The 17261-nt window shown below is 32.7% G+C and overlaps 1 protein-coding gene across 2 annotated transcripts; it reads left to right on the top strand.

Moving 5' to 3' along the window:
• Nucleotides 1-579: 579 nt before the first annotated feature.
• On the top strand, nt 580-10982 carry LOC126748990 (palmitoyltransferase ZDHHC16B). 2 transcript variants are annotated; one of them, XM_050458564.1, is made up of 8 exons: nt 580-841; nt 899-1049; nt 1110-1301; nt 1672-1789; nt 5712-5902; nt 9867-9975; nt 10042-10234; nt 10754-10982. In XM_050458564.1, the coding sequence occupies exons 1-8, from the start codon at nt 771-773 to the stop codon at nt 10932-10934; spliced, it is 1206 nt and encodes a 401-aa protein (XP_050314521.1). In that variant the 5' UTR covers nt 580-770; the 3' UTR covers nt 10935-10982. The 2 variants fall into 2 exon arrangements, with proteins under 2 accessions (XP_050314521.1, XP_050314522.1); XM_050458565.1 differs by having other exon boundaries at nt 905-1049.
• Nucleotides 10983-17261: the final 6279 nt, after the last annotated feature.

The following is a 17261-nucleotide window of genomic DNA, read 5'->3' on the forward strand; positions in this document are numbered from 1 at the left end:
CTGCGCCTCCAGAAGAACCTTCAGCTATGGATGCCAACAAGAATGCAGTGGAAAAACATTTTCCTCCAGATATTTCTCAGACGTCAAAAACTGTGTGAAAACTTGAAATAGTGTCTCACGACTCCCCAAAATGACATGTTTTCAAAATCATCACGTACTCAAAACAACATTGTACGTTCATGCAAAAAAGAAAATGTCTGTTGAAAGTCCACTAACGGAGAACTGGTTAAAAATTAGCAGGATAAAAATTGGCCAAAAAACTTCAAAAATTTTCAAAATATGATCGCTGGAAGGACAGTTTTACCACTGGTTAGCAATGAATGCTATTTAAAAAGTTGCATTGAAAGACAAGTTTGACACTCAAAATCGTATAGTATTGGGATCTTAGCAAATAAAATTTAATTTTACAGCCTTAATTGCTTAATTTGGCCAACTTTTCTACCGATCTGATTGATTAAATGAGCAATGTCAAATTAGTTGCAGCGGCTTACGTTGCCAAGCGAGAGGGCGCCATCAGATCTGTCATAAAAATGTCTGTCAGTTTACATGCAACCACTCTTAATTTTTGTGTTCTGTGTCTTAACCTAGTTAACCTAAAAACATTTACATTGTTTACAAATTGAGCAATTTTTAAAAGCAAAAATGAAAATAAACAAATTTAAATAACAAACATGGAAACAAGCAATCGCTTTATTCAAATTCTTCCATAAAACTAATTTATTCAATGGCGTTTACTTAATGTCATCCTACTTCCATAGAAAAAAGACAAAATGGACTTCCTTAAGGAAAACCAGCAAATTGTTTTCCATTGGAATCCTATTCATATCATTCGGAAATTTTGGTAAAATCCTAAATTATATTTTGATTATTTTAGGCCTACGGATGGATTTAATTAAAGTTTCAGGTCATTTATTGGCCCATCTGAAAAATTTTGGCTTATTTACTTATCTTTAACTTACAATCACCAACTGGATACAAGTTATGCTGCTGATGTGTGCATGGGACCCATGTATTGGTTGGTTGATAATTTCACTAGTACTGTTGGAACTGTATGTAGGCAATGCTATCCAGATCTATTTATTTCTTAACAATGAAAAAAACATTTTTAGATTCTTATATTCGGTGTTTCCAGCCTCACCGCTTCAGTTGTGCTTATTGCTTATTACATTGGTATACCTTACTGGTGGAATAAAAATATGTACATCTGTGTATGCCTTGTAATTTTTGGACACTGGATTCTTCTTAATATCATCTTTAATTATGTGATGGCCTGTAAAGTATCACCTGGATATCCTCCTGAAGTAAGATTAGGCTAAATTACTAAAAAGAGGCTTTTGTTTGCAGAGTTTTAGTGACTTTTCTAAAAAAAATTCCAAGCTGATTATCACTCCTGCATTGAACAAAAAGTCCCTTATTCCCAACCGATATACGTTTCAAACTATTTAAATAATCTAAGCATTTACTTTCTTCTCTGAATCCTAAAATTCCTGCTTTTAAGAATAAAAATTGATTTTGCTTTTAAGATTAAAAAACAAGTAATAATTAATGCTTACCCCTAATACAGCATCTAGAGAGGAGTTTGTTTTGCTTAAATATAATAAATGGGTGAAAATTATGAATTTTTGGTGACATTAATTAGAAATTGTTTAATCAAATTGAAATTTTTTTTAGGGCAAAATATTTACCGAAGCAGTCAGTATATGCAAAAAATGCATAGCTCCGAAACCACCAAGGACCCATCATTGTTCTGTATGTAATCGGTGTATTCTAAAGATGGACCATCACTGTCGTATCCTTTTTATTGCGTTATCTGTATTTTTTTACAATTTTTTATTGGTTTTTATGTATTTTTTTTTACCTAACTTTGAATTTAACTTCCTTATTTTTATACAGGGTGTTCAGAAGCAGGGCCGTATCTGGACCAAAATTTTGGGGGGGGTTAGGCCAGTGACATTTGAGATATTAGGGATAAAAAAAACTTTAATTTATAAATAGGTTTTACTAAAAGAAGATACCAGTTTAAACTAAAAAACACATTTAACAACGTTAAAATGTTAAAAATAGTAATTATAATAACAACTGAATATTTCTTTGCTTTTCCCTCGCAAAACGATTTAACCTCTGCGGTATCAATTATAATATTTCTATGCACGCTTAAAAGGCCAATAGTCCTGTTAGCCGCTCCTGACCAGTTGAATTGCGCAAATAGTATTTTAAACGCCTTAGCGATGAAAATGATCGTTCTGATGAAACTGTAGATACAGGTAACGTAGCCAGAATTTGCAACAGAGTATGAATATTGGGAAACAAAGATGGATTACATGCTGATAATGCATCAAGAGCATTTTTTGGCCTTTCTGCTTGAGGCAGCTTAATCCATTTTTGTTTCCACAACTGTAGTTCTGCAGATAACATATCAAGGTCCAAAAATTCCTCATATCGTAACAAGTCTTCCATTTTTACTATGTGTGCTTCGCACATATTTGGTACTAGACAATATAACAATGAAAGTGATTTTTCGTGATTTGCAATTCTTGCAGATCAGTTCTTCTATAAATTCATCAAAAAAAGGAATTGCAACTGTGATTCGAAAATATTCCACTGCAGTAGCTACCATGGCATTAGAACGATTCTGCTGTCGTGAAACTATTCTAGGTATTTTTATGCATTCTTCATCATCTATAGACTTTATAATAGCTTCAGATTTTTTACAAATATTTTTGAATTCTTGATCTATATTCAGTCTCATATTCCTGACCTGACTAATAACAGTATTCACATGCTCAACAGCGCTAAATAGATCAAAATCCACAGTCTGGAGAATTCTGCATAACGGTAGAATAAAAGCAAATAAAGTGGACGCTGTTAACATACTGATAATAAACTCACTGGTCATAATAGCTCGAAGGAACTGCAAAGCTTTTGAAGGAGTTTCGATGTCTCTTACTTGTTTTAGTTCTTCTAATGTTTTAATAATGGGTTTAAAAACTTCAGTAAACCTAATTAGTCCATCATGATTTTCCACCCACCGAGTTTCACACATGGATGTTAACTTACTCCATTTACTATTTGGAACATGTTCTTTAATTTTATTTTTTAATATCTCAGTGCGCATAGCTGATATTTTTATAAAATTTGCAATAGATTTTATTGTTGCAATACAATTTCTGATGAACCTTACAGGAAGGGGCAAGAGCTAAATTTAAAGAATGAGCACTACAGTGCACATATATTGCTGCTGGATATTTTTCTCTAATTATAGCCTGAACACCTTTAAAACTTTAAAAAGTAAATTAAAAAAAAAAGAGTTATAGTTAACAGTCGTTTCAATTTTATTTTACGTTATAAGATTTTCGGGGGGGAGGTTTGAACCCCCAAAACCCCCCCCTAAATACGGCCCTGTTCAGAAGGTAGGTGCAATCCTTAAAGGGATGATTGCAATTCTATAGTCGCCTCGCCGAACAGATGAGTGCTCACGCCCGCTTTATGCGTAAAGGGGGTAAAACTTTTGGCCTGAGATCCTTATATTTTTAGTCGAGTGGAATGGGTTATTATTTCAGTTCATAATTTTGCAGTTAATTCTGAGTGATTTGGGAACAATTATTTTGAAATAAAGTATGGCTAAACTTCCTTGCAATACTACGTCACTCCCAGAAAGCGACCTCATAAACATTTTACTGCTGCGGAAAAGCAAATTATTATACATATATATTAAAAATGTGAAAAACGTAACCCTACGATTACCTAAGCTTTACTTTTAGGTAATCGTATTACAAGGGATCGGAAAAATTCTTTGCTATATTTTTATCTATAATTATCAATTTAATCAACTACCTATTTATCTGATGCCGAAATATAAACGTATTTTAAGTCAACAATAACTTTTTGTCTGCCACCATTACTCTTTAATTTTATTTAATAAATTATCTTTCTGGCTTAATAAAAAGAATTATTACTCCTTAATAAACCATTACTTATTGTAAATATTTATTAGTATACTTACTTATATAAAAAAATATTTAGTCAGACCAAAATACAAGCAAACTCTGCTAGTCTAACCCGGCCGAAAACCGGTGGATCGAAATACGAGTTATTCACAAACTTTTATTACTTTATCTGTTCGCCGCGACGACTATAATTTCGAACATTTTAAGCCAAACATGTATAGAAATCAAAATTCATTTTTAATTTTTTTATTGCATTTTCCCAATAAATACCCAAATTTTACACTTAATCAGTAATACAAGCAAGGTACAATTGATATCTAAGTTTGAAAGTTAATTTTGTTTTGTCTAATGTTTATTTAATCAAATACCATAAATTCCAAGCATCTGTGTTATTTAAGACAAAAAAATAGAGACATTGAAATGTGAAAAATTCGGAATTCTAGAGTAAAAATAAAATACTTTGTTCGATGCTTAAATAAAATTTATTAAAATTGCTTTTATTATTCACAGCTTGTTAAAAATCCGCCTAAATGTCGGACTAATTCTTAGAATTAGAACCTCTATTGTGGGACAGTTTATGTAAACTAAAGTTTACCTAAGCTGGTAGCATTTTGTACCTGTTCTGCACTCTAGAGTGAGGAGACTCACTTAATAAAAAAAAAGCGTATTTTTAGTCTCTAGTTGCTAGACATCTGTTCTCGTGATTCGAGTTCCTTCACGTTTTATTGGACACTATTGTAAAATGGCATTTGCCAATCAAGAGTACGCAAAGATTGTCTTCGCGTGGACCAGCTGACGGTAATGGAGTTTGGCGCGGCGCTTCTATCCAGATCGGAGATTACCAAACTTTAAGGGTGTTTCAAAACTCCTTTCGTAGGCTTAGCGAAGTACTGGAAGCTTTCACCACAGATCCTGAAAGGTATCCATCAAAAAAATAACTGGAGACCTTGGCCTTTCTAGATAAGAAGGCGACTATGCGCAAAGATGGAAAGTATCCCTTTTATGCTACAGGATGCAGGGCTTACAAGAAGAAGACCCTGCAAGAAGAATCTAGTTTTGCCACTTTTTGTTGAACATGGATATCGAAGACCCGTTGTTTTTAAAAAAGTATTCTGTGGACAGAGTCCAAATTTTCGACGGAGGGTATTACCAATTTCCACAATCTTTCAATCAGCAGATCTGTCAACGTGGGACCTTTCCTTGGCTCCCCGATCGCCTTAACTCCTCTGGATTTTTTCGTCTTGAGCCGGGCAAAGAAGCTTGTATAACAACCGAGATAAAAACGAAAGAAGAGTTGGTGAGCAGAAATTACCAACATCGAAATAAATGTTTTAAACAAAATGGTATTTTATTAAACATTAAAACTTGAAATTACCCTACAATAAGATGCTCCACAATGAAGGCTCTAATTCTGAGAAATGGCAAGACATTGACATGAATGATAATTGAAAGGGCAGTGACTAGGCGTATTTTTAAAAAAGTTTGAACGATGAAAGCCATTTAACGTTTTATTCAAGCATCAAACAAAGTATTTTATTTCAGCCTAAAAAGGAATTTAGAATTATATGTTCGAGTTAAAAATGTTCAAAATTGGCTCAGCTGTCATCCCCTTAAAGAATTGCACCTATCTTCTGGACATCCTGTATAATTCACATAAATTTGTTGAATTGACATGGAAGATCTTTTGAAATTAGAATTTCAAAGATTGTTAATATTCTTGATAGTTTGTAATTTTAAAAGTTTTTTCTTAACATTTATTTTTAGCTTGGATAAATAACTGTGTGGGTTTTTATAACCATCGGTACTTTTACATGTATATGATCTACACAGTAGTGGGAGTATTTTTTGTAATTTTAGCTGGCTGGGAGATTGCATATAATGAACTATTTGGAAATGACATAGAACTTGAAGGCCACTCAGTCAAACTTAATAGCACCGGTGCCTATGTCCCTGTAGTAAGTTTTTGTTACTAGGCACATGATATGACCCAGTAATTTGTATTTTAAAAGAATTATTTCCAAAACAACTGAATATTGAATAATTAACCCCGTTTTTTTTGTAACACTTTAATTTAAAAACAGAAAAATAATTACAAGTTCAAATTGCAACTAATTTTTATTTAATTAAAAATTTACAATATACAGGGTGTCCCAACTCTATTTACACACGATTTTTTTCCGCCCCTGTATATGATGTGAAGAAAAAGTTAAGATAAAAAATGTTTGGAAATACTAATTCTGTTGACAGTATAGTGTACAGACTGTATCAAAAACAATTTTTTCATTGTCAAGTAAGTTTTTTTTTAATGGAACGCCCTGTATATTTTACCAAATTTTTACTCTTATATTGATGGTTTTCGAAATAAGTATCTTTGGAAATAAAATAATAAATAAATAATTAAAAGGTAATTAATTAAATTTTATTAAATAAATTATTTAAAATAACTAATAATTAGAATGGTATAACGGTATTTTTGTATTAAAATGCCTTCACTTTTAACCGCTAATGATTATGTCGACATGGTGTTGATATACGGCGAATGTCAGAAAAATTCTCGAGATGCAAGACGGCTGTATCAAGACGGTTTTCTAGAACGCCCAACGCCACCGCACAAAACATTCGAGAATGTGGAAAGAAAAATGCGAACTGGTTATTGTCCGAAAACTTCAAATCATGCTCGACCCATAAGAAATGTAGCGAATCCACATACGTGGCATCTCAGAAGGAATGAATACACCCAGAAATTCAGTGCAGCGAATTCTGGCGAACCACGGATACCTTCCTTTCAACATTCATTTGGTTCAACACTTATAGCCAAACGACTACCAAAGAAGATTAACATTTTTAGCCTTAGTACCAACTCAATTACCTGATGACCCAAATTTTCTAAGAAAATATTTGTGGATCGACGTTTCACGGTGAATAGACATGGTGAATTTAAGCTTTTTAATATTTAAAGTGTAAGTTTTGTGTGCGCAAGCCGGGGTTTTTTTAACCGGATTAAGAGGAAATTGAGCTATGGCCTCTAAGTCAGCCACAAGTGTAAAGGAATTAAATAGCCAGGTTGATCAACTATCAACTGAGTTTAATGTTGGTTTGAGCATGCTCCGAGAACAATTCTCGCAATTTAAAGACGCTGAAATTTCAAAGGCGCGAAGCAAGGACGATGAACGCTTTAGCCTGCTTGAGGCCCAGATTGACAAATTCCAAAGGAGGATCAATGCATCTCTGCAAAGTCTAACTTACATAAAACATCTATGTATAAAAGAGCCTTTTCGTATAATGCAATCACCTTATATAACTCCATACCTGATAATTTTAAAATATTTAATATTAATAAAATTAAATACAAAATGCGTTTGTTTTTATTCAATTAACAAACTCACCATGAATAAGAAAGGATTTCTTTTTTTTTATTAAAGATAAAAACACACTTAAAATGAGCATGTTGAAAGAAAGAAAGAAAGAAAATGTGCTATATTACGTAAGAATAATCTTGTGTACAAGCATCCTACAAGCTAAAAAACAAAACACAAATACAATTTCAAAAATTGACAAAACAATGAACAAAATTAAACACAAGAAGACAAAACCTTTTGAACATACTTAAATTAAAGATAACTAAATAAAACAATCAATTACTAAATAAAGGTAAACTTGTTGACAAAACTAGAGAAGAATGTCCAAGGTTAAAACCGATCATTAAAAAAGTCATCCAGGTTATAATATGCCTTAGCCAATAAAAGCGACTTTAATTCTCTTTTAAATTTCTTAACATCCGATATATGTCTAACACACAGAGGAACATGATTGTAAATTTTTTTACTTATGTAAATATAATGAGTTTTTGGTAAGGGAAGACGTAGGAATAGGTAGGGGAACATCATTTACACGACGAGTCAAATGGCCAGTGTCAGAGGGTAGTTTGGGAATTTTGTGAATAAGAGCAGCTGTTTCTAAGATAAAGAGTGAAAAAAGAGTTAGGATTTTTTCAGAAATGAAGAGGGGTTTGCAAGAATCTCTTAACTTAGCAGAACACAGGTATCTAACTGCTTTTTTTTGAATAACAAAGATAATGTTAAGTAGCCCCTTATTGGTTAAACCCCAAAAAGGCAAGCCATACCGAATATGAGATTCAATAAGTGAAAAGTACACTGAACGTGCAATCACCCCTCCCAGCTCTTGTTTTGCCATTCTTACTGCGAAACATCCAGAAGATAATTTCCCAGCTAAATGTAAAATATGATCTTCAAACCGAAGGCGACCATCAATGGTAATTCCTAGGAACTTGCAGCACTCTTTATTCTGTAAGAGGGAATTTTCGTCAAACATCAGACCCTGAACATCGCACTTAAACCACATAATAGACGTCTTTCTTACATTAAACACGAGCCTGTTGGAAGCACAACATCCTGATAAAATCTGAAGGTCTTCAAGGATACAAGTCTTAATATAATCAGAATTTTTATGGCTCCATAGTATGGTGGTATCATCAGCAAACTGAACCACCTTGCCCTGCAGTTTCAATGAACTCAAGTCATCCACATACAGTAAAAATAACAGTGGTCCCAACACTGAACCCTGGGGAACGCCGCATTTTAGGGATCTAGAAGCAGACAAACGCCCAGACACTGAAACCTTCTGAGTACGATTTGATAGATAGGACTCAAGCCATCGCTTTTTTCAATTAAGTATTACCATTGAGGTAATACTTAATTGAAAAAATGAGAAAATAACCAAGAAAAGCATATTTAACTAATATATTTGTAGAATTTATAAACAGCTATTGGCATTGTATGCTTAACTGGATCGAGAGAACGAGATAAAACTATTATATTACGGTCTTTTGTACCGCACAGTTTGTGTTGTTGTGTATAATAATTCTTTAAGTAACTTTCTTTTTCTACAATGTGTGCGTACATTTAAAGAGCTATTCGCTAATAAGTTGCATGATATTGTTTTATTTTCACTTTAGAGGGATTAGGTAGGCTAAGTAAGAGTAGCCACATGGCTAGACTTCGCCTCTCTTATATCCCTATAGAAATGTATGATACTCACAACTATAAATTATTTGTTTGTTAATAAAAGACGTTTATTATTATTATTATTATTATTATTTCACGATAATAGAATCGTAAATCGTTATAACAGTCATTCGTCAATAGAAAACCCACATTGGGTCTGAGAAACCCACTTCCAAAATATTTGGGGAATAAATGTGTGGGTTGGACTTTTTAATGGTCGAATAATTGGACCATATTATGAGGGCACCTTGACTGGCCAAAGGTATTTAAGGTTTTTAATCGAGACCTACCAATGGTGCTGGAAGAAGTTTCTTTAGCACAACGACGTATGTGCTCCACCTCATAACTTGCAGATTGTAGCAAATTTCCTTGACAATAAATTTCGAAGATGCTGGATCGGAAATAGAGGTTCTGTCAAATGGCCAGCCCGGTCACCTGACTTAACACCCCTTGATTTTTTTCTTGTGGGGATATTTAAAGAGACAAGTTTATACTAAGAAATCTTGAAAACCTAAGAAATTTGGAGGATTTAAAAAACAAAATTACACGTGCTTGTAGAACCGGAATTGAAGAAGTAAAGATGCGCCGATACCACTGAGCTAATAAACAGGTACGAACTCTGTCAAACCAGAATACAGAACGGTCAACAGTGAATATTTACTATAAGTTTTTTTTAATTATTCTATTCAAAAATGCTTACTTGACAATGAAAACTTTGTTTTTGAGACACTGTACATTTACTACTTATTATACTGTTAACAAAATTAGTATTTACAAAGAAACACGTTTTATCTTAACTTTTTTTTCATATCATATACAGGTGCAAAAAAAAATCATGTGTGTATATAGAATTGGGACACCCTGTCTACTGGTTTTTAAAACATTTTTTTTTTAGACTGGTGCTGAACTGTTAGACCCAGTCTTTTTAGAAGAGCATGAACTTTTTGAACAACCTAGTCAATCTAGAAGAAGATGTATTATGTATATGGCATTATTAAATGTTGGTTAGTAACTACTAAGCATGTATTTGGATTAAAATTAAAATAAGTAGTATAACATATACGTTTTAGGAGTGTTTATTGCGTTAGGTGCTTTGGCAACATGGCATGGCTTATTAATCACCCGCAATGAAACAAGCATCGAAGTTCACATAAATAAGTCTGAAACCATTAGACTGAATGCAATAGGAAAAACATATATTAATCCTTATAACCTAGGATATAGGAATAATTGGAGACATTTTTTTGGAGCACAAACCCGAAGGTAGGTTTTTTCGTTGGCACTTCGTTTGTCAATCTCTAGGAATGCTTTAAATTAACATTGGACACTGTGAATGATGCCGAATATCATCAAAAATAAATAAAATAAATAAACATACATTTCCTAAACTTTTTCTTTACAAAATAAAATTATATTTCATTTTCATATTTATTTAATTTTTTTTTAATTATAATGTAAGTAAAACTTTTTTTAACGAAATCTGCTAAAGGTAAACTTACGTTGATAATTATATATAACGCTGAGATGGATATATCTTTAATATTATGATATATTTTCATAGACACATATTTTTTAATTAATGTTATGGTATGTTGTATGGAAAACAAATTAAGAAAAAAATTAGTGTTTATAGTGTCCAGAAAGTAAAACATTAAATTTCAAATTTTACCATTTTGTGGATCACGCAAAAAACATCTCAATAAAGTGGGATCTATGTTGACATAAAAAGTGGTTAAATCTGACAGAGGTACCTTATTATCAAATATAAAATTTCATTTTCAGGAATATGTGGATGCAACTGCTATTGCCCTCAGTATTCCAGCCATTTGGAGATGGCCTCACTTGGCCTTCAAATCCAGACTTACCAGTTTTTAAAAGAAAAAACTATAATTTATTTGACAGTATTGAAAATTACGTACATTCCAAAAAACCAAATATCTTTAAGAAATGTAAGCCTAGATAAAAACAGCTGTTTATATAAGGAAGGAAATACAAAAATTGTTAAATATAATAGTTTTTTTTCTTGTTTATAAACCTATTTTTTAGACGTTCAATCAAAAGTAAAATTTGTTGATTGTTTCTGAAAAACCGTGGTTTACCTAATACTATATAAAGAATCTGTTGAGACATTAATATTTAATGGCTGATGACTTTAATATCAACTACACTGATGAAACCTTGCCACGTAGTTCTCTTTTAAGTATTTTAAATTCTTATGACTTGAAAATGCACGTTCTTTCTCCCACACGAATAACTTCTTCATCTGCAACTACAATTGACTATTTCTGTACAAATTTTGATGACGTTTTATACACAGTACTCCCATCTGGTATTTCCGACCATGAAGCTATTCTTGCTAAAATGCCATATAATACTGTATTATCTTCATCTCATTATATGGGAAGAATTTTCAGCAGGAGAAATTTCAATGCTTTTCTACTGCTACAGCTTCGGTAACTTGGAATGCACTTGAAACGGCTTCTGACCCACTTACTTTATTTTTTCAAGTTCTGTGTGATAAGATCAATCAGTGCTTTCCTAAAATTAGGCTTAAAACTAAGAAACGAAAACCATGGGTTACAAGAGGCCTTAGAATTTCAGCTAAAAACCTCTGTTTTTTGACTAAATGGTGCAAATATACCACACATGAAAATATCCTTGTATATCATCAGAAATACCGTAGTCTGTACAGAAAGACAATTAAAGCAGCAAAATCTAATTATTATAGGGATCGCTTAAATATGTCATCAAATAGGCAAAGAGAGTGTTGGTCGATTATTAATGATTTTAGACATTGCCATAGAAAAGTATCTGAACCGGGGTTAAGACCTGACATTTTAAACGACTATTATTGTGATATATCTAATATCTTGCTCAAGGGCATTCGTAGTAACATTGATCCCTTACACTATCTTCAACAAGTGTCGGTTGAGCATTCATTTTTCTTTCATCCTGTCGGTCTTACCGAAGTAAAAAATGAAATCAAACGCCTAAAAAACCATAAATAAGCTGGTGCTGATGGAATATATTCGAGGTTGTTACTCTTTTTGCCTGATTCAGCCTTAAATGATTTAGTTTCTGCCATAAACAATTCGTTACATATTGGCATTTTTCCTTCATATTTAAAAGAGGCAGTGGTTATCCCTGTTCATAAGGGTGGAGATTTGGATCAGCCATGTAATTTTCGTCCCATTTCTATTTTGTCTACCCTCTCTAAGTCGAAAACTTGCAAAAAGCAGAATTTTGTCCTTTTTACATTATAATGGCATTTTGTCTGCAAATCAGTTTGGTTTTTAAGCCGGTAAAGGGACTCATGATGCTGTTTTTAGCTTTTTAGAGAGCGTCTATGTGTCCTTGAATTCTGGAGAGTCATCGGCGGCAGTGTTTTGTGATCTATCCAAAGCATTTGACTGTGTGGATCATGGAATACTGTTATCTAAGCTCGATAAATATGGTTTTAGGGGCGTAGCGTTGCGATGGCTAGAGTCCTATCTATCAAATCGTACTCAGAAGGTTACTGTTTGTGTCTGGGCGTTTGTCTGCTTCTAGATCCCTAAAATGCGGCGTTCCCCAGGGTTCAGTGTTGGGACCACTGTTATTTTTACTGTTTGTGGATGACTTGAGTTCATTGAAACTGCAGGGCAAGGTGGTTCAGCTTGCTGATGATACCACCATACTATGGAGCCATAAAAATTCTGATTATATTAAGACTTGTATCCTTGAAGACCTTCAGATTCTATCAGGGTGGTGTGCTTCCAACAGGCTCGTGTTTAATGTAAGAAAGACGTCTATTATGAGGTTTAAGTGCGATGTTCAGAGTCTGATGTTTGACGAAAATTCCCTCTTGCAGAATAAAGAGTGCTGCAAGTTCCTAGGAATTACCATTGATGGTCGCCTTCGGTTTGAAGATCATATTTTACATTTAGCTGGGAAATTATCTTCTGGATGTTTTGCAGTAAGAATGGCAAAACAAGAGCTGGGAGGGATGGTTGCACGTTCTTCAGTGTACTTTTCACTTATTGAATCTCATATTCGGTATGGCTTGCCTTTTTGGGGTTTAACCAATAAGGGGCTACTTAACATTATCTTTGTTATTCAAAAAAAAGCAGTTAGATACCTGTGTTCTGCTAAGTTAAGAGATTCTTGCAAACCCCTCTTCATTTCTGAAAAAATCCCAACTCTTTTTGCACTCTTTATCTTAGAAACAGCTGCTCTTATTCACAAAATTCCCAAACTACCCTCTGACACTGGCCATTTGACTCGTCGTGTAAATGATGTTCCCCTACCTATTCCTACGTCTTCCCTTACCAAAAACTCATTCATTTACATAAGTAAAAAAATTTACAATCATGTTCCTCTCTGTGTTAGACATATATCGGATGTTAAGAAATAAATCTTTAATTCAAGTATGTTCAAAAAGTTTTGTCTTCTTGTGTTTAATTTTGTTCATTGTTTTGTCAATTTTTGAAATTTTATTTTTGTTTTGTTTTTTTTTTTAGCTTGTAGGATGCTTGTACACAAGATTATTCTTACGTAATATAGCACATTTTTTTTCTTTCTTTCTTTCTTTCTTAAAGGAGCCTCAAATGATTTATCATCAGTAACATATTTCTTTAATATTTACTAAAGTATGACTTACAACTGCTTAGAATCCACCTCAAAAAAGAGTCCACCTCTTTTTTATCTGTTGGTTAGGTAAAGACATGTCCAGGAAGCCTTAGAAATATTTTAAACTTATATTTACATCTGTTATTGTATACAACTTATCCCAATTACGATTTTTAACAAAACTATACAAAAGTAAAAAATTTCCCTTAAAATAATTATATACATACTTTTTTGATATATAATGGGCATACTTCTCTCTTAACAACACATACAACGGGAGAAAAACAGCGCAAGATGGTACGGATCCTTCTCAACTAGTGAGAGTCAATTTGTCTATACATAAATCTCGTCTAAAATACACGACAGATAGAATAACATACATTTTTTTAAGCTCTACTTTAAGAAATGTACACTTCACATTACAATCTTTGGTATTTATCACATACTAGGTGCGAGTAAAACACCACCCCATCGAGTATCCGTATTTCTGTCCCTTCACAGTATATATCGATCATCAAACAGTTCTCCTGAGTAGATGCCATCACACAACACAGGTCTCATATATCTTGAAGGCGATGTGTGTTCTTGAAGAGGTATACATCAACCTTAAATAGTTTTTAAATTCTTAAGTGTATCTTTTATTTTGTTAAAGTAGATAAATAAATAAATCTGGCCTTTATTAGGTAACACTAAAAAAAATATCGATAGGGAGAATTCTAGTAAATTTTGCTATTTTACTTAATCATTCCATTACATGAGAAAATGGGTTTCCTTTAGCAAAACACAATTATAGTAGTATAGGTCCCTCATGAGACCCTTAAAAACACCAAAATTAGCCTTAAGATTAACAAAGATAATCATAACAAAAATTACAGTGCGGTGATAATAGGAACATGGCACACATTAAATTAAAAATAATTAAGAATATTAAACAAAAAAGACATAAATTGTCGTTTAAAACTGCAGGAGACATAAATACACGTAATAGATAAACGATCACAGCAGCCAATGTTCATTAGTTTGTCTGATTCAAAAGAAGCACTGTTTTAAGCGTATGCTTAAACCTTATAACAATAACACTTCTAAACTCTACTGGCAAATTGGTTCAAAAGAGAAATTGATGTAAAAGCAAAAGATTTTTGAAAAAATTTACTTCTTAATTTAGGAAGATTGCACAAATATTTATGCCTGGTACTAAAACTGTGAAGTGTTAAAAGTAAAAAATACTATTTAATTGAGTATTATATTTAAGATTTATTAATAATCTGATGCAGGTGAAGTCTCCAGCGGTTTTCCATACTTAGCCATCGAAGTGAACCCAATTTTAGAAATATGTGGTCGCGTTTATTTAGGCCAAAAATAAATCTACAACATGCATTTTGCATTACTTGAACTTTATTTCGTTCACGGAAACTAAGGCAACGATAATATTTAAAGTCGCAATTGTTGAATCTTCAATCAAAGACTCAGACAATACGTTTCTTAAGTTCAAATTATGATAATGACGATTACAATATAACAACTTGTATACTAGAAAAATTGAAAACTAATCTATTAAGGAAAAAGTAGTAGATTTTCTTAACTCGGCTAACCAAGTTCATATTTTCAATAAATTTTTATATATTTCACGGGTTTTAAATAAATCATTAATTTATTTAATGAATAGTCTTTTCGTAATCTCACTTACTTTAAAAAATCTTTGTATTGCTTCTGCTTATGTCATTAATTTGACGAAGACGAATCAATTAATAGCAATATTAATCAATATTAATCTCAATTATTATCGGTAAATTGCCGTACTTTCCATTATAATTGCAAACAACACTTTATTAATGGTCCATTAGTAGAATAATATAGAAGGTTAAAATTGGTTATTTAAACGGCAGATTTATTTAACCAGTTAATAAACAACTATTAACCAGTTAGTATACAGTAACATGTTTAGTAGTGGTTACTCCTTAGAACTGCAAATTAACGTCTCAAGACTGTCATCAGCTCGTTGTCGAATACTACATTGCTCCCTACTTTCCGAATATATTTTATACTTGTTTTATTGTATTTGTAAAACTTTATAAACATGTTGCCTTATCTATCTCATTTTTATTCAATGAATTACGACTTATTGCATCCATCCACACGAGTGAGTTTTTCCTTTTGTGAAACTTTCCTTGAGCTGTTATACCATCATATCTTTAAATATTGAATTTTTCTTCATTTGACATCTTGAGAATTTTTTTTAGAGTAAACGTGGTGACTGTGACTAACAATGAAAGTATCTCATTCCGCTGACAATCTTGTATCACATGACTTCCACTTTGTTATTTAATATTTCGTTGCTCAACAATCTACTCTTGAGAAAGAAGTATTCTTTCATCTCCTATACCTCTTTACCTTGATAAAACGGCGTCTGATCAGTTTTAAGAGCGATTTCGCATCAAATGAGATAGTTACTGTGCTTTTAAAACTTTTCCTGCATTTATTTTTAAAAAGATTAATTTTGTTTCAACTATTTGCAGAGGGGACTAAGCTAAGGGCAGGAACTGAGTGAAGTCAATGGCTGCATTGATAATTCGATAAAGAAAGCACATAATAATTAAAACTTTCCTTGCTTCCAAAGAGGATAAATCTAAACTTTTAATCTAGTCATATCTCTCTCCGATAAATAGGCTTAAATTTCACAAATTTATTTTGATCTATTTTAATCTGATAGATTAAGATGCATATGAAAGCGACCCAACAATAGCAGTATTCCAGAATACTAGAAAAGAATAACATTTTAGCACCCCATCTTTAATCTAAAAAAATTGACTATATTTTTAGTCACTTTCTAATCTAGAGAATAATGCTCATTGTATCCAGAGTTAGGTGTCGTTAACACTGTACTCTTTTTTTTCCTTGAAGATTCTTTCAAACAAGAAAACCTGAATAGATTCGGTTACCGTGAATCGTGGCAGAATCATCCTGTAGGTATAAATTCGTCATGTTCATTGCTAATTGTGTTTATTATCCAATTTTGTCTGTCGTTGCAAGAATCTTCTGAAGCCTATAGTACAGCCAGTTCGTCACACAGTCCACGTCTCCGTAAAAATATTACGATTCACTATCTAGCAAACCCCTTTTAAGTTGGTAGTGGCAGTTATTGCCACAGAACTAAGCCATCTGCTGTGTATGACTTACAGATTTATGTAATAATTTGGTTTGGAAAAGACCCCCTTTGTTCTCTTCCAAAAAGAGTCACTTTTTTTGGTCGGGCTCCTGAGGCGTCTTACTGGCCACAATTCCTCCGCTTCTTTAAATATTTTATTTAAAAAACTTTCGTTTGAATTTTAAAAGGTTTAGGGATTTATAGGAATTTCATACTCATTAAAAGACTTAAAGGTACCTACTGAAGACATATATTTGGTAACTAAATAATATTGTTCCGTGTCCTTTCCTTTTTCTTACTTGTACCGACATGTATGAGACATTTTGCTTAAGAACGAGAGGAACTGCACCCAGATATGTGCATGTATCAATAATATTTAAGTAATAATGTTTAGGGTAGTTTTTCCTGTTTTTTTTTCTATAATTGTACACCGCATTTAGACCTCAATGAAACCATTTTGCTTATCTATTGAGAGAGCTGAATGACGAGTTACCTTCAGCTCATCATCACGCTCAGCGAATCAAATAGCGACTCTGT

The sequence above is a fragment of the Anthonomus grandis genome, chromosome 22 (genome assembly GCF_022605725.1).
Source record: "Anthonomus grandis grandis chromosome 22, icAntGran1.3, whole genome shotgun sequence".
NCBI lineage: Eukaryota > Metazoa > Arthropoda > Insecta > Coleoptera > Curculionidae > Anthonomus > Anthonomus grandis.